The sequence below is a fragment of the Natator depressus genome, chromosome 2 (genome assembly GCF_965152275.1).
Source record: "Natator depressus isolate rNatDep1 chromosome 2, rNatDep2.hap1, whole genome shotgun sequence".
In the NCBI taxonomy this organism is placed as follows: Eukaryota; Metazoa; Chordata; order Testudines; family Cheloniidae; genus Natator; species Natator depressus.
In genome coordinates this window covers 72,847,049-72,866,121 of record NC_134235.1, presented here as the reverse complement: position 1 = coordinate 72,866,121, position 19,073 = coordinate 72,847,049, and the positions used below count along the sequence as shown (strand labels likewise).

Here is a 19,073-nt window from a genome sequence, read left to right as displayed (position 1 = left end):
AAGTAATTTTAATATTTATTTAAAAGTGGTTCCTGTTTCTAAAGAGACAAGCAAAAATCTGTGGAGTAAGATTTCTCTCTACTATTGACAGTATGTGTTTAATTTACATTTAGTTAGGCCTAGTGTATGTTAAGTAAATTTGAATTGATTATTAAGCCCCTGTTTCAGTCACTTCCCATCACTGATTAAATGTAAAATCTCCCTCTCCAAATTCATTTAGTAGAGCTCATAATTTCAGATAGAATGCAAAAAAAGGATTAGGAATTTAGAGTGAGCAAATCCATTTCATGTTCAAAAGTCTTAAAGACACCAATTATTTTTAAACTTTTTTTATTTTACTTGCAGGTAGCAGACTTTTATTGACAGGTGATACTTGAGGTAATCTGCCTCCCTTCAAATTTGTGATGTATCTAAGATTATATCTCCTGGGCACACTAGAGTTCTAAAGAAACTATGTGATAGAAAAGAGTGTCATTTCTCTGTGTAAATAACACTTTATTTATTTTGAGTATGAATGAGAGTTGTTTCAGTCCATTTCTCTCTCTCTCTCTCTCTCTCTCTCACTTATGTTGGGGTGTTTTCTAAAGGTATTTTTTTAAATACCTAACAGAAAATAATCAGTCCACTAAAACACTGAATTAAAAATATGAGGATTTCCAACTCATTGAGACTAAAGACAGCTGAAGACTGGAAGGAAGATCATAACCAACAGAATTGGTTCGTGTATTTATAGTGTGAAGAATTACAATTTTCCTCTAAACGATACAGAAATTAAGCTGTTGACTGAATTAAAAACATATTTCCATCATTTTGTATTTACTTTATTTCGGTGTGTAGATTTTATTATAACAAAGTGTTGAGAGAAGTAAAAAGTGGCCTGAAAAGAGTGAAAATAGAAGGATGAGATATAAAGTATCTGGGGCATCCATATACTACTTGATATGTGGGGAAACAGAATACCCTTTTCAAATTGATTCAGCATCCTCCCCCTCATAGTTAAATATGTTCAAATGGCTAATAGTAAATGCAGCTGTCACATTTTACCTACATGTTCACTGCATTACCAGTGTCTGAATTTTAGTGTGAAATTTTCTGCAGACATAAATTAATTCTGCACCACTGGCTTCCATGGAACCATGCCAGTTTAGACCAGCACAGAATTTTGGTCTAAATTCTATCACCTTCTATAGTACACAGGGTTACCTGAATATAAAAAGTGCTAAATAAAATTAAATGTGCTTCTATAATCGGGCACAGTATTTGGTGTTTCAGAGTTACTCTGTCTTTGAATCATGAACCCAAAATACTCATGCTAGGCTAGTGTCTAGTGTCTTGTTGCCTAATATCTGATTTGGTTTTCTTTTTCCTGTTCAGTGAATCCTTTTTGTTCAAATTGCTCATCACCACAAATACCTAATCGCCAGTAGTTTTGCTAGATGACTTGAAAACAAAGCTGCTAGCTGAAATGGAGTAGAAGGTGGCAAATTGTGGTTATTGCTGCTGATTTGGCTATAAATTGTGCCCACTTCTATTTTATGCTAATACATCCTATTATTTTTGTTCCCCCATTTTCCTGTCCCAACTTCATCACCTGTTATTTATTGAGGTTTAGATTAAGCTCTTTGAGGCAGGGACTGTCATTTACTATATGTTTCTCCTGTACAGTGCCTACCACAATATAAATTATTTATGCAAGTATTATTTGTATTAATAAACAATACAGCCAATTATCAGTCAGATCAAAGCTGGCAAGGGGTAAGATATTTAAAGTTCTGGCCATATAGATATCTATATCTAGATAGATAGATCTATGTGGCATCATTATTATTATTTGAGATAATGTGGACTGCGACATACGCTCTTATTAGTACAAAATTAGAAACCTGGAGTCCCATGTTACTAATCCTTACTCAGACAAGTAGTCTTATTAACTTCATTTGGGCTACTGCATGGATAAAGACTAGCAGAATCACTTCCCAGACTGTGCCATGACAAGTCTGGGGATCTGTGAGGTAACATGCATTGTATTTAAATTGTATTTTACAGTGTGCTTACTCTTGATCCTCTAGGATCCATCAGAGTATGTTAGTTACTAGAATTGAAACAATATGAAGATAAATAGTGCTTGGACTAGTTGCGGAGGAAGTGAACAGCAGCAAGTAGTAGGTTGTTCATCTGCTTAATCCCACCTCTATGAGACTGAATTAATAGTTTAATGAGTTTTTTTTTACATTAACCATTAATTATCTTTAAAAGAACCGACTAGAATATGGAGCTCTCCAGGATGGTATTTATAAATTTCTTAATCTGTGAGTTAATTTAACAAAATAGTATTTGTCTCTCAAGTTCTAATGGTGACATTTTGCTTGTCATTGACTCCAAAAATGACACAGCAAAGATACAATGGTAACATATAGCTTGGCCATTGACGGCAAAATGACACACTTTTTTTTTTTTCATATTTGGTCAAATGAGGGATGATTTAGTTTAGATGACTATCCATGCTGTTCATCACTTATGAGGCCTTTTTGAAAGGTCTCTGGAAAATGCATGGTACGTATGCTTTGCACTGTACTGCACAGGGATGTTTGATTTCAAGTTTCATGATTAATTGCAGTTTTAATCGCACTGCTAAACAATAATAGAATACCAATTTAAATTTATAATAAATATCTTTGACGTTTTTCTGTATTTTCAAATATGTTGATTTAAATTACCACACAGAATACAAAGTGTACAGTGCTCACTTTATAACTTTTATTACAAATATTTGCGCCGTAAAAAGGATAAAAGAAATAGTATTTTTCAATTCACCTCCTACAAGTACCATAGTACAATATCTTTACTGTGAAAATGCAACTTACAATTGTAGAATTTTTTTTTACATAACTGCACTCAAAAACCAAACAATGTAAAACTTTAGAGCTTACAAATCAAAGCATGTAGTGGTGTATGAATGTTTAGCACATCTGGCAAGTAAAGACCTTGTAATGTCCGCTACAAAAGTGCCATGCGAATGCCTGTTCACACTTTCAGGTGACTTTGTAAACAAGAAACGGGCAGCATTATCTCCTATAAATGCAAACAAACTTGTTTGTCTTAGCAATTGGCTGAACAAAAGGTAGGACTGAGTATATACCCACACTCTTCAAGAAGCTTTGGACGCTGGTAAACCATGTTCACTGGGGGGCCCGACCTCTCCCATTTCATTTTATTTACACAGGGATTACAGACAGTTTTGGGAGGTGGGCTGAGCTTGGGGGGGCCTCAGTATTGGTACAGTTGTTCCCCCTTTCCCTCCTTCTCATCAGCCCTATATATACCAGCTAACTTTGACCACTAAAATGCACTACTTGAAGCTCAGTTGCAGTATAAGATCCATGCAGATTGGTCTGGTTGAATTGCTGGGGGGTTGCCTGCTGGCCCATCCAGTTGGTCTGGACCAACCTGAAAACCAGACCTCTTGTTTAGGTTTGTCTAGAACTGCTGCTGAAACTGCACACTTAACTTTGTTGCCTTTTGTCTGCACTTACCTTCTTATTAAGGCCATCTAATTTGTGTATTCTAAGCCCACCTGTCCCATCATTTGGCAGCTTGCTTTCGATTGCCTGTCTGGCCCCCCTCCATTACTGGGTCAGAGTGTAAAAAAAAAAAAAAAAACAAAACAAAAAAAACCAAACTTGTGGATAGTTCCATCTCCTTGACCCTCAGCTGGCCTAGCATCTGGCTCCCCCTTTCTTTCCCCAGCCTGACTCTGGCAGCTGGATTTAAGTACTAGTCGTGTCATCAAAGTTGTATTTAGATTTACTACTTCCACAGAGACAAACTGCATGTAGGGGTGGCTGGCCATCTGAAGAGATGGAAGCTTCTTTTAAAACAAGTTGGCTTTACCTTGGTGGCTAGTTGCAGCTGAAAGGAGTTAAGCCAGTTGGGAGGTCCAGATAAAGGGGACTTGGGATCCATTCCAACACTTCTACTGGAGTGACACTCTCTTCTTCCAGTTGGAGGATAGGAGAATAGGATACGTGGCAAGAGCATCAGAAGGAATGAACTTCCGGCTGTGTGTTCTGTCGGCCTAGCCTAGTCTAGGAGGATGCTCAATCTAACCTGCTGAAAAGGGAACTTATAGGGGTTTTCCTTGTGTTACAAAGACCTAAGATACCAACTAGGTCTGACCATGGAATTACATCATGCAACCTTTCCCAGTGTTTTGCTAACATATGGCAAGTGGAGCAGGAAAAGTGTCTGTCTAGTACATACAAGGAGGTTATGCTGTCACTAAGTTTGCATTCTCTACCCTCTGTCCATTGGCAGTAGAGCACATGCAAACGGGAGCAGAGCACCATAGATGCTATTGTAGAAGATTAGAAATAAAGAAATCCCCTCATATAAAAAAGAATTAGACCATTTAAAGAGGATTAGGGTGATGTCTTTATCCATAATAATATGCATTTCTTCCAAAGTGCAGATGTACCTCAATATGTTGTAAGATATAAAGACAATGCAACATTTATCACTGTAATGAAAAAATCTGTACTGTAACCTTGTACCTTTTACTGTATGCATCTTATGAAATAGTATTTGTTTCTCAACGGTTACTACAAAGGATAAGAACAGCTGGAATGTTACCTTGAATTAGGATTTAGATGAATCCAGAGTTTTGAACTAGAGCAATTTTTGAAAACATATTGAATGATCCTCCACCGCTGGAAATTTTGACTTGTAGTGACCTGATGTCACCCTAGTAACATCAAGATACACACAAGGTTTTCCCTCTGACACTAAATTTTGGAGATTTTTTTAATTTATTTATTTTATTTATTTTGATCATTTAAGCTACCCTGGTGAAAAGACAGAGTGAGGAAGTTTAAATTGGGCAGGGAATCTAAAGAGAAGGGAAGATTTAACAAAACACTTGGCAAATGTATTTAAGAGAATGAAATATGATTTGAAGAACACAACTGTACCTTTTCTTTTTAAAACTATAATTTAATCTGTCCAAATGCAATTATACTTTTTTTTTTTTTCAGTTTTTGTAAAGCACTTTGACTCTGGTACAAGTTACTGAACAGGATTTTCAAAAGTGCCTGAGTGAGTTTGAAAGTCAATGTGAGATAAGTACTTAACTTTCTTTGGAACCTTTGAAAATCCCTCCAGGTCTGTAAATTAATAAGAGTAATTTTCAAACTGCTACCCATAAAGTTATAATTCAGGAAAACACTCGCTTAATTTTAAGCGTGTGCTTAATTTCTGTAGACTTAATGGGACTTAAATTCACACTTAAGTGTTTTCCTGAATGGGAAATGCTTTTTTCCTGAATTAGAGCCAAACTCTCAACTTCTGATGACATTTCAACTAAACTAATATTTGATTTATGATTATTTTATTAGCAGGTATGGTGTTTTCCTTGCTCTTTTCTCCTGATTGGTTTAAATACCAAAGATGGGGAAAAAATTGTTTTTTATACATAAAATATCCGCTGAACTATGTGTACTATGCCAGAGTACGAGCGCATGAGTCAATTTTGTTTTTTTCAATATGTGAATTCGAGTATCTGACGACTGTTCTTAAATTGTATGTAGTACATCTGGTGGACATTTGGAACGTTATAGAAGCATTGCGAGAAAATGCATTAAACAACTTGGACCCAAACATAGAATTGAATGTGGCTCGTCTGGAAGCTGTGCTTTCAACTATCTTTTACCAGCTCAACAAACGGATGCCAACTACTCACCAGATCAATGTAGAGCAATCCATCAGTTTACTGCTCAACTTCCTGCTAGCAGCCTTCGATCCGTAAGTTTCCCTCTGCTATCCATATATGTTTCTCTTTTTCCTGATCAGTGGAAGGATTTTGTCTGTCTGTTGTGTCACTTGGAAAAACAGATAACAAACTAAAATTTCTATCCCAAATAATGAATGTTTAAATAGAACTAATATTGCAAGGGGAACTGGCATAAAGGAGCTAGGTTCTGGTCTCATTTATACTCAATTATATCCAGAGTAATTCTGGTGTATTCCACAGAGGTACTCCAGACTTACTCAGAATAGAATTACTGACAGAGCAGAGTGACTCCACTCTTATCTTGCACTGTTACATATTGAAATATCAGAGACTGAAACCACTGTAATGATTCTATGGTAGTGCCATAAGTTAATGGCTCATTATTTATTTTTTGCTGCAAGTTCTTGCAGCTGCAAGCAATTTTTCTGGTTCCTGGTAATGCAGCCTGTTATAAGACCATGGCAGAAATAAGATAAGGATCAGGAGATGGAATAAAATTAATGTTGTCAGTTACTTCCTAGACCATGTGTCGGAATACCGGTGTACAACGGGTGAGCTCAAGATGGCGAGTTTCCTAGATTAACATGTGTTAAGTGATGTGATGAAGTGAGCTGTAACTCACGAAAGCTTATGCTCAAATAAATTTGTTAGTCTCTAAGGTGCCACAAGTCCTCCTTTTCTTTTAGCTTAACATTATAGATACATATTATGGTTATTGAATGCAGAGACATGAATATGTTGTTGCCATGCTTAAAAGCATCTGAATAGCTTGAAGTCTCAATTTAGTTTGACACATGCAAATTGCCAATTTCCTCTTTACCATTTATATTTTGAAAATGCACCAACTGAAAACATTGTTTGAGAAGCCTTAAAATAAGTATCTTCCCCCCTCCTCCCATACACACACTTGACGGACTTCTTGTTTGGTATTGTGCACCTTTTCAGAGCCAAATCAACTGGTATGGCTTAGTCACCATGGTAACAGTTGCGGGGGGGGGGGGGGAAGGGGGAGGCAGTCGTTCCACATGACAGAGCTGCAGAGGCACAGTGTGTCTGTATTGTGCATCCCCTCCTTCCCTCTCCGAGGAAAAAAGTCAATAGGTTCTGAAACTGTAGCCTTCAGGATTTTTTTTTAAGGCAGCAAAAACACATAACGGGGCATTTTAATTCATGAAAAGCCTTGAATTCGTGACTTGACAAGAACAGGAAGGAAAGAAAATGAAAGCACTTGGACATGTGCGCTGGTAGGTGCTGCATGTAAACTGCACCCCTGCTGTAAAAAAGAGGGAAAGGTTGATGGCTGTGAAAGTGAGACCAGTGATGATGTGTTTTTGTTTTGGAGCTCATCAGATCTGGAGTAAAGCTACCAGCCATATATCAGGATTCCTTACAAGGGAAATGGTGGGAAGGCTTTTACTCCTCAATTCTTAAATGGTGACACTGAATGTATTTTAAAGGTTTCTACATTCCCTGTAAACATCAGATGTTCATATGCTCTGGCCCACACCTAGGGAGTACCTTGGGGGTTACTGACTCAAGCCTCAGACCAGCTCCACAGCCTCTGATTCTGCCTCTGATCTGGAATGCCCTAGGTGGCATTCCTATCGGTATGTCAATAACCCTCCCCGCCCCACATTTCTCAAGGGAATCTCCCATGGATCCACATAACAGCAGAGCCATCAGACTCCTGCCCCAAGTACGCAGTGTATAGCATGGGGCGGGGCTCTGAGGCAGGGGATTCACATCTCTGCTCCTGCTGCTTCTGCCTGTTTAGAAGAACCACATGGTTCTGCTGTGTTGAAGGCCCTGTGTCCTAGTACAAGAGGGGGCAGGGTTTTTCCCATAAATGCCCAAGCACAGAAACAAACAGTGCAAATGTGTTTGGAAAAAACAGACATTGTACTGCTTTTATATATGCTGTAAAACCCAGTAGAAGGCAGTAAGGCTGGGTAAAATCTTGACTATGTCTCACCCCCAGATTAGAGTACCTGGCCTGAATTCATATTTACACTGAGGTCCCTGTACTCCGCTCTGGCAGTGTGAAGGAGACTTCAAGTAGATGTTAATCACATTGAAATCCTAAATTTAACCCCTGGTAACCCTGTTCTCCTTAACTAAGGATTACAGGCCTGTCTCTTACTGTCTGTTTAGAGGGGAGATTTGCACTTTACAGTCCTCAGTCTCCAATTAATTTGGGAGATTGAATCTTTTTTAAATTAAAATTTACATTAATATATAACTGACTCAGACATTCAATTTTGTGCATCCTCGGGGGGTGCCCTAATAATCTGAATCCCAATTTTTCCGAGATTGAGTGTTTCCTGAGATCTTCCATTTGGAAAGGAGAAAAATAAGAGGAACTACAATAATACAGATATATCAATCCTAATACAATAACGAGGGAATTCTGTAAAATTTAAAAGTCAAAATTAAAAGGACATTTGAATCTATTCAGTGTATAGTTAGTGTGTGAAGCTCACTGTCAGGTGATAGAAGAGCTTAGTATGTTTCAAAACAGCATGAGGAGGTCAGATTTCTAAATACTACGCAAATGCATGCCTAATTTGTTATGTAATTAAGAAAGGAGATTGCACATGAAAACTGGGCAGTTGCATCTGCTTCAAGGCATAAGATGATCACCTGGGGTCAGGAAGAAATATCTGCCCTTCTACCACTCTGTGGTACATTATTACACAACAGGATGGCTAGTTCAAACCTCTTAACCATTTAGTGTAGGCCATTGTCAGAAATATGATATCAGACTACATGGAATGCTGGTCTAATCCAGTACAATAGTTCTTGAAGAGCTCTCGATTGATAGTGTGAAATATGTTACAAATTGTCCTCTTATCACACTTGCTCAATAGTGAAATGTGGATGCTGTCTTCATTGACATGGAGACTGCAGTTTTGTTATGCTCTTTGGGATACCTGTATTAGGAAGCAAGCTTCTGTCTCCAGGCTATGAAAGATACAGGACATAATTGGAGGGGCTTGATTTCACCCCTCTCTTTAAACAAATGTCTTTTCTAGAATTAAAGTCAGTCTGTGGAGAAGCTCAATACCTGTCCTGAAAGCAGCTTCTCATTTGCCCTTCCATTCAGAGTCGCAGAATGTTAAATTCTCTACTCTCTCCAGCTTTGTCAATTAATGCAAGTTATCTAGTCCTGCTAACCATTAAAAAAGAAAGACAGACCTGCAAGAAGTGCAGTTCAGAGATTTGGTCATTGTACGTATTGCTCAGTTGAATGAAAGAGCTCAGCTTGATTCCAATTAATTTCCTTACTGAAATATTTCTAAGAAAGGAAACTCTTAATTATACACTGTGACAATTCAGAGTTCACTGTCATGATTAAGCTGTTAAGAGCCCCCATAATTGTTTGAAGAAATTCTGTTCCCCTTGGAAGTGATAGTATAGTTTAAAAGCCTGTTTCATGTCTAGTCAACTATGAAATCAGAGTTTTTGTGCCCCTCTAAAGGGACAAATTTGTTGTATTTCAAAACATTCAGAAGATACTACTGTAGTTTATTTTCTTTTGGTCTATGCATTAGACTTCTATTTTCTTTATGGCAATTTCAGCATAAATATAACTGGATAGCTTAACAGGTGTCAAAGCAGCTCTTTTGGTACCACTCTCATACTTGGCCAGAGGGCTGCAGGCTCAAGTCCTGGACTGAAACCTGGCCTCATACTCATTTTTGGCGCTAGAGGGCAGTACCCCTATGCATTAAAAAGAGGACCTTCTGCTCCACTCTGACAATTTAAAAGCAAGTGGCAATTTTTGCAACATAGATTCATAGATATTAAAATCAGAAGGGACCATTATGATCATCTAGTCCGACCTCCTGCACAACGCAGGCCACAGAATCTCACCCACACACTCCTGTGAAAAACCTCTCACCTATGTCTGAGCTATTGAAGTCCTCAAATCGTGGTTTAAAGACTTCAAGGAGCAGAGAATCCTCCAGCAAGCGACCCGTGCCCCATGCCTCAGAGGAAGGCGAAAAACTTCCAGGGCCTCTTCCAATCTGCCCTGGAAGAAAATTCCTTCCCGACCCCAAATATGGCGATCAGCTAAACCCTGAGCATATGGGCAAGATTCACCAGCCAGATACCCAGGAAAGAATTTTCTGTAGTAACTCAGGTCCCACCCCATCTAACATCCCATCACAGGCCATTGGGCCTATTTACCATGAATATTTAAAGATCAATTAATTGCCGTTATCCCATCGTACCATCTCCTCCATAAACTTATCGAGTCTAATCTTAAAGCCAGATAGGTCTTTTGCCCCCACTGCTTCCCTTGGAAGGCTGTTCCAAAACTTCACTCCTCTATGGTGAGAAATTTCATCTAATTTCAAGTCTAAACTTCCCAATGACCAGTTTATATCCATTTATTCTTGTGTCCACATTGGTACTGAGCTTAAATAATTCCTCTCCCTCTCCGGTATTTATCCCTCTGATATATTTATAGAGAGCAATCATATCTCCCCTCAACCTTCTTTTGGTTAGGCTAAACAAGCCAAGCTCCTTGAGTCTCCTTTCATAAGACAGGTTTTCCAGTCCTCGGATCATCCTAGTAGCCCTTCTCCGTACCTGTTCCAGTTTGAATTCATCCTTCTTAAACATGGGAGACCAGAACTGCACACAGTATTCCAGGTGAGGCCTCACCAGTGCCTTGTATAACGGTACTAAAACCTCCTTATCCCTACTGGAAATACCTCGCCTGATGCATCCCAAGACCGCATTAGCTTTTTCCATGGCCACATCACGTTGGCGGCTCATAGTCCTCCTATGATCAACCAATACTCCAAGGTCCTTCTCCTCCTCCGTTACTTCTAATTGATGCATACCCAGCTTATAACTAAAATTCTTGTCATTAATCCCTAAATGCATGACCTTGCACTTCTCACTATTAAATTTCATCCTATTACTATTACTCCAGTTTACAAGGTCATCCAGATATTCCTGTATGATATCCCGGTCTCTCTCTAAATTGGCAATACCTCCCAGCTTTGTATCATCCACAAACTTTATTAGCGCACACCCACTTTTTGTGCTGAGGTCAGTAATAAAAAGATTGGTCCCAAAACTGATCCCTGAGGAACTCCACTGGTAACCTCCCTCCAGCCTGACAGTTCACCTTCCAGTATGACCAGCTGTAGTCTCCCTGTTAACCAATTCCTTATCCACCTTTTAATTTTCATATTGATCCCCATCTTTTCCAATTTAACTAATTCCCCATGTGGCATGCTATCAAACGCCTTACTGAAATATAGGTAAATTTGATCCACTGCGTTTCCTTTGTGTAAAACATCTGTTACTTTCTCAAGGAAGGAGATCAGGTTGGTTTGGCACGATCTACCTTTTTGTAAAACCATGTTGTATTTTGTCCCATTTATCATTGACCTCTATATCCTTAACTACTTTCTCCTTCAAAAATTTTTCCAAGACCTTGCATACTACAGATGTCAAACTAAGAGGCCTGTAGTTACCCGGATCACTTTTTTTCCTTTCTTAAAAATAGGAACTATGTTAGTAATTCTCCAATCATATGGTACAACCCCTGAGTTTACAGAGTCATTAAAAATTCTTGCTAATGGGCTTGCAATTTCATGTGCCAGTTCCTTTAATATTCTTGGATGAAGATTATCTGCCCCCACCCCCCCCGATTTAGTCCCATTAAGCTGTTCGAGTTTTGCTTCTACCTCAGATATGGTAATATCTACCTCCATATCCTCATTCCCATTTGTCATGCTACCATTATCCCTAAGATCCTCATTAGCCTTATTAAAGACTGAGGCAAAGTATTTGTTTAGATATTGGGCCATGCCTAGATTATCCTTGACCTCCACTCCATCCTCAGTGCTTAGTGGTCTTTCTGTCTTTCTGTATAGAACCTTTTACTATCTGTTTTAATTCCTTTTGCAAGGTCCAACTCTACTTGACTTTTAGCCTGTCTCACTTATCCCTACATGTTCTGACCGCAATAAGGTAGCTTTCCTTGCTGATCCCTCCCATCTTCCACTCCCTGTATGCTTCTTCTTTTTCTTAATCCCCTCTCTGAGATGCTTGCTCATCCAGCTTGGTCAGCAACTCCTGCCTATGAATTTTTTCCCCTTTCTTGGGATGCAGGCTTCCAATAGCTTCTGCAGCTTGGATTTAAAGTAATCCCTGGCCGCCTCTGCCTTTAGATCCATAAGTTCTTCAGTCCAATCCACTTCCCTAACTAATTTCCTTAATCTTTGAAAGTCAGCCCTTTTGAAATCAAAAACCCTAGTTGCAGATTTATTTCTGTTAATCCTTCCATTCAGTTTGAACTGAATTAGCTCATGGTCACTTGAGCCAAGGTTGTCCCCTACAACCATTTCTTCTGTGAGGTCCTCACTGCTCACCAAAACCAAATCTAAAATGCATCCCCTCTAGTCGGTTCAGCAACTACTTGATGAAGGAATCCATCAGCTATCGCATCTAGGAAAATCTGAGCCCTATTATTATTACTAGCACTCGTCCTCCAGTCTATATCTGGGAAGTTAGTCTCCCATGATGACGCCGTTTCCATTAGTATTTACTTCATTAAAAACATTAAAGAGGGCTCTATCCATATCCAAATTAGATTCTGGCGGTCTATAGCACACCCCAAGCACTATCCCAGGGGAGGCTCTTGTAGTTTTCTTCCCCAATGTAATTTTCGCCCGGATGGATTCTGTCTTATCCATTCCATTGCTTCTTATTTCTTTACATTCTACCTCATCATTGATATACAATGCTACTCCACCACCTTTACCTTTATTTCTGTCTTTCCTAAACAGCACATACCCTTCAATACCTGTAGTCCAGTCATGACTACTATTCCACCATGTTTCTGTTATCCCTATAATATCTGGTTTCACTTCCTGCACCAGTAGCTCTAGTTCCTCCATTTTGTTACCTAGGCTCCTCGCATTGGTGTACAAACATCTTAATTTTTGCTGTTTGGCCTTGCTCACATTCTGTACCCTATTAGGCACGGTCATTCTACAGCCAGTATGACCTATTAGACTGGTATCCATAGTGCCCTTCCTCCTTATATATATTCTCCTACCCACGGCTGTATCCTTTCTTTCTTTCTTTGTTTTCTTCCCTCTCAATGCTAAAATCCGGTGTGGAGATTACCTGGACATCTCCCCCAAATTCCTAGTTTAAAGCTCTCTTAATCAGTTGTGCCAGACTCCATCCTCGAAGTCTATTTCCTTCCCTACTCAGATGAAGTCCATCCTGAGAGAACTGTCCTCTGTCCATGAATGCCTCCCAGTGGCCATACATCCCAAAGCCCTTCTTATAGCACCACTGCCTAAGCCATCTGTTGATAGTCATAATCTTGTCACACCTTTGTTGCCCTTCTCTAGGAACAGGCAGAATCCCACTAAAGATCACCTGAGCCTCGATTTCCTTAAACGTCTTCCCCAGCCTAGCATAGTCTCCCTTAATACTTGCCAGCGAGAATCTAGCCGTATCATTTGTTCCCACATGAAGGATAATTAGGGGGTTTTTTTCCTGCTCCCTTCAGGATCCTTTTCAACCTCAAGTCTACATCCCGTATCTTAGCACCTGGAATACAGCATACCCTTCTATTCTCTGGATCAGCTCTGGTTACAGGCCTGTCTATTCTTCAGTAAGGAGTCCCCGATCACGTAGACCTGCCTTTTCCTGGTGATGGTGCTATTCTCCAGTCTATCCCCTGTTGCCTCTGGCTGCAAGTTCTTTCCATTCCTATTCTCCCTTGTATCCTCTTCAACCCATCCTGTATCCTCCTGGGGCTCATACTTGGTGTAGTCTCCATTGACTCTTCCCCTTTTCCTGCTCTTCTCTTCTTCCTTGCCCTTCCACCTTCAGTGACTACCTGCTGAGCCCCTTCGTCATTTTCCAGCTCTGCAAACCTGTTCTTGAGCTCTTTCTCCTTCACTAGCCCGTCTTTTCCTCTGCCTGGTTCTTTTAGTCACATGCTTCCACTGACCACTTTCCTCATCCAGTCTCCCCTCCAAATTCCTCAGTCCTGCTTCCATCTGCAAGTCGGAGCTTTTCCCTTCAGCTACCTCATGTCTTTGCTCCATAATCTGCTCGAACCCCCTTCTAAACTCAACCAGACTTTCCACCTGCATCTCCAAACCTCGGATCTTTTCTTCCATCAGCTCTATCAGACAGCATTTCATGCTGACAAAACTCTTACCAGATGCCCCCTCCAGGATCATGTACATACCACAGCTTCCACATCCAGTCATCCTCATTGTGTCTTCCACGACATGGGTCACTCCCACTGCTGCCTCTGTATCTGTCATAGCCTCCCCACCTAAATCCTGTTAATCTGGGAAACACAAACCACACCAAAACACCACCACCCACAGCAAAAGCAAACCCCAAACAAGCGCCACAAGACAAACTCCCACTCAGACGCCCCTGTTTACAGCTCTGGCTGCTGGCTCCTGTGCCGCTGCAGCTGTTCCAGCATTCCCTTATCTCAAAACTCTGTTGTGCTGTTGCTTAACACGTACAGGCTGCTATGTTTGTACAGTCACTTTTGCTTCAATACTATGAAGCGTTTGAGGGATACCTTCAATATGAAAGGTACTATTCAAAATCTTTTGTGCTCTCTGCTCTTTCTACGAGTAAAATTGTAAGTCTCTTTCAGTTAGTCAGCCTGCGAGGTGTTATGAACACTTCAGTTGAGGCACTCTGAATTCAGTCTATACCTGCATGATGCTATCAGCCTGTGGCTGAGGTATTTACTCCTGTGTGGCAGCACTTTACTCAAGAGGTCCTACTACTGCTAGTAGAGAGGAGCTATACACTACAGAGCAGAGTTGCCTGGAGCATTTCTGGGCCCTGGGGACTTTGGAAAGTCCTAGACCCCGTTATCAGGTCCAGTTATCAAACGTGTGTGTGATTTTATATATATATATATATATATATATATATATATATATATAAAAAAAATAAAACTTTGGGCCAATTGAATTTACACTGTCTCTAATTTATGTATTTATGAATACAAATAACTGATACAAAATAGTGTCAAAACGAATCAAATCAAATTGAGAGTTCCAAAACCTATATATAATATATTCCTTTCCCAACTGTCCTGCTCCCATAACCATTCAAGTGTGGGAAAAGCCTCTGTCGCTGGGGTGGAAAGCTGAAGGCTAACTGATGTGTCTGCCATTCAAAAAAAATAATCCTTAAGTAAATATAAATAAACCCATGCGGGGAGGGGGGGAAGAGACTGGAGGTCAGAGACTATCTAGTTCCCCACAGTGACACAGAATCTTATGGCCTCACTCTGCCATCCTCATACTGAGTAGTACCCTGTTCTGTTGTTAGTCCCATTGCTGAAACTCAAAGGAAAAATGGGTTTGTCATGCTGTAAAATTGAAAAGAAAGGAATTGGCTGACTGTGAAACAATAATTCTCTTTATTAGGATGAGAATATGCTCTCAGTGATTTAGTTAAACAGAGAGATAGGAACCCATTAAACGTCTCCACGGGTAATAGGTAAATGCTGCCCCAATGTAATTTGTATCTTAACTGCCCTGAGGGAAGGTGCTGAGAAATCCAAAGAAAAAGTCCATTTGAAAATTGAGACCAAAAAAATTAATGCAAAAGAGGAGGAATTTTATTATTTTTGGTGATATTGTACATTTTAGCATGTTCATGCTTCTGCTTGTAATAGCATAATTCCTTTAAACAACCTGTGCTAGTTTTTTTTTTTTCATACCAAGGGAAATGATTTTAGAATTTAAAGCAGAAGTCCTTATAATGAAGATAGAAAATACTGGCTCAGAAACTGGAATGTGCTAAGGTTTCTGTATGATAAATCACTGAGGTGGCTGCAGAATAATTGGTATGGAAATGGGGCAGCTGAGTTTTGCCTTAAAATAGTTCAGTGAAAAGATCAACAATTCATAAAATGTGTACATTGTGTATGGACACTGCAATATACAGCCTTATTCCTTCCAAGGAGGAAAAGATCCTTATCTGACTGGGACATGGCTAGATTTGTAAGAAAATTATTATAGAACTTTTTTCCCCCTATATCAAATACCCTCATGTGTGTTAAATAGTATTGAATAGAATTTGTGTGAAATTAAATATTCCAGATGCGTAACTTCTTGATTTAACCAATGGATTGTGCCATCACTCCTGCAGGGAAAAGTGTGGGATTCTGCTTGGTCATATGGGACTAGTGAAACCCTTTATAGTATTATGTCAATGCCTTCAAAATGGTAAATTCTGACCATGCCAAAGGGTGATATTTAAAAAGAGGCTTTTCCTGAAGATAAGATGGTTTCAACATGGGGCCTGATCCAAAGTCCATTGAAAATAAATGGTCTAATGTTGACTTCAGTGGGGTTTGGACTGAGCCTTAGGGTCAATGTTTTAACTAAATGCCTTCTAAGACTGTGTGTAAATCAAGGGTATAACTGAAAACGGCAAACGGCTTGGAACCATTAACTTGTACAATAGCTAACCTGGGTAACCACATGTTCTTTAGCCATTATCCTCATCCTCCTTTCCCCACTATTGCTTTTTGCACTCACTTGTTACAATTTAATTTGAAACAGGATGTAAGCTCCTAGCATAGTGGGGCCCTGATTTTGATTGGGGCCTTTGAGCACTACAATAATACAAATAACCATATATAAGAGTAATCAGCTTAATGCAGAATGTGCTAACCAGCATTCAAATGTTGTTCTGATAAGCTTAATATTAAAATGTGCCTTGTTGATGGCTTTACAGAGAAATCTGCCATTGTGTGTCCTCTCAAAAGAAAACAGTAAAAATCTGAAAAGAAAAATGCATTGATCTAAAGATTTCTGTGAACCTGCATATAATATGTGCCTGGTGTATTATGTCATGTCAAAGAGATGCAGTTAAAATGTACATTCATGCTGGTCAGATCATGCTATATAACAACTTTTTATTATCAAACAGGGAAGGACATGGTAAAATTTCAGTTTTTGCTGTCAAAATGGCTTTGGCAACTCTTTGTGGAGGAAAGATCATGGACAAATTAAGATGTAAGTCTTATTTTGTCTGTCGTTCATCCCTGTATTTTTGTAAGATATCAAATTGTGCTGAATGGTAGGTGGACCTGATGGGATTAGAGCATTCTTATATTTGGTGATGATGGGGTTTTGCTGAACCAATTTGCATCTTCAGATAAGTTCACTTTTTGGATGGACTCTCAACCAGTTTTGGAGCCAGGTCACACATCTCTAATTCTGATGAACACAGTACAAATTTGATTTCTGATCAAATTGATTGAATTCAAAGGATATAAGTACAGTTAAGTGCAGCAAATGTCTAGCATTATGAAGCATCATCGGGCAATTTTCTCTTTCATATCTCTCTCATTTTCACAGTTAGAAAAACAATACCGTTTAAACACTGTTTATATTTCCTTTCCAGGGGCACATGTCTATCCCTTCTACTTTACAGGATTATCTCATTTTCCAAACAAAACTAGCCAAGATTTATTCTAGCTGCAGAAGCATTGAGAGACTTCCTTTTAGAATTCTTGTCCCTCGGGATCAGCTTCATCTAGAGTACAGTGCTTAGTTCTCCCTTTTCTCTAATGTTGTGCATAAGGATAGCTATTGATTCCTTGAGTCCATAGGCTGTATGCAGTGGCAGGATGTAGTGTGATACTGGTTTCCCAGCAGTGAACTGCAGGGTCCTTCACTTGGAATTTCCCTCCGGATGTACCCAGTGTGGTATCTGCCGTCTAGAACAGAGGTGGCCATAACAGCCTGAAAAATTATAACGGTCCCTTAGTCTAGCATCCTCCACTAAGTTTTGGATCCTTTTAAACTTTTTTTTTTGAGTAAGAAAGTGAAGTCTACCATCAAGGAAAATAAAAAGAGTAAGGTGCAGCTATAGAATAACAAATTGTTGTAATATTTACATGACAAATAACTTAAGACAAAAATGTGATAAGAATCAAGTAATGCATTTCAAATTTGTTGTTCTACATGTCCAAAAAAATAACAAACAGCCTCACGGACTCAGTGCCAGAATGGCACCAGACAAAAAGTTGTAGTTGATGTTTTGCATTTCGTCCAATTGGATCCATTCTATCTGTCTAAATTACTCTCTCATGTTACACATCAAGCACCAGCTAAAAAGGAACGACACCGCAGAGCCACAAAAGCAGGAATATTTTAATATAGAAATCTGATAGTTTTCTTACATGTGCATTTTCCTTTTGCCTCTGGCAAGTTAAGCTAAAATTAAATGTGCAATAATAACGTTTTCCATAAGTAGAATACATTATATATAAAATCTCATTACTTTAAGTTCAGATCATATGTTGTTGAACTAAGAGAAGATCTGCGGTTTTAAATGAAGTAAACCTCTCCTTTTCTTGCTTTTATTTTTTGTTTTGTTTTAATTTCCCCAGATATTTTCTCAATGATTTCAGACTCTGGTGGAGTGATGGTTTATGGAAGGTATGATATGTTTCTGCGGGAGGTTCTCAAACTTCCCACTGCAGTTTTCGAAGGTCCTTCATTTGGTTACACGGAGCAATCGGCAAAGTCCTGTTTCTCTCAACAGGTAAAGAAAGATGGCATCGCTGACATGCTGTCAGTCACATGACTAAACAAGTTTTCTTTTGTTCTTTTCTTTTTTTCCTTTACACACACATACGTGCGCGCACACAGTCATGCTGCTCCTCTTTCCTGCTACAGTTGTGAATACCTGACCTTATATCTCCATCATGGTGAAATCCAATTCTCAAAGCAAGTATCTAATTGCTCATGTCTGTGATGAAGGAACAGATACACTTGAAATGCTCCAGTGAAAAAGAACTGTTTCTCACCTCTTCTTTGTTGGAAATGGAAGCTTACAGGCAACTGAATATCTGATTTTTCCCTTGCAGAAATTCTTAGTAGGATCCAAGAAAGCACTGAAGTTACTAAGAAAGGAATATGGCATTTGTCACAGCACATCAGACTCTGTGGATGCATTGAGTCTGATATCTTGCCGGTGGCCAATACCTAATGCTTTGGAGTGGGGGCAGGGGGAAGCTCCAAAATACCCAATACTACATCTAGCTGATTGTGCATTGCTCTGCTGTAATGGAAGAAGAGAATTCCTTCCTGGGAACTGCATTGATTTACACCCTTCGAAAAATATTTGATTATATTTATCTTACCACCCATAAGAAATTCACGAGTGCAATACATGCAAAGTAAGGGAAGATGTTGAAGCTGAGAAGACATTGGGAACAAAGAAGTATTTTTCCACTCTT

At 39.3% G+C, this 19,073-nt stretch overlaps 1 protein-coding gene across 5 annotated transcripts in view; it reads left to right on the top strand.

Annotated features, from left to right (window-relative positions):
• The window catches only part of DTNA (dystrobrevin alpha), a 297,368-nt gene that overhangs the window by 189,892 nt on the left and 88,403 nt on the right, over positions 1 to 19,073 (top strand). For all 5 annotated transcript variants that reach the window (XM_074944419.1, XM_074944416.1, XM_074944418.1 and 2 more), the window contains 3 exons: positions 5,583 to 5,796; positions 16,754 to 16,839; positions 18,222 to 18,376. In XM_074944419.1, the coding sequence (XP_074800520.1) occupies positions 5,583 to 5,796; positions 16,754 to 16,839; positions 18,222 to 18,376 (455 nt within the window). The remainder of the gene's footprint in view (positions 1 to 5,582; positions 5,797 to 16,753; positions 16,840 to 18,221; positions 18,377 to 19,073) is intronic.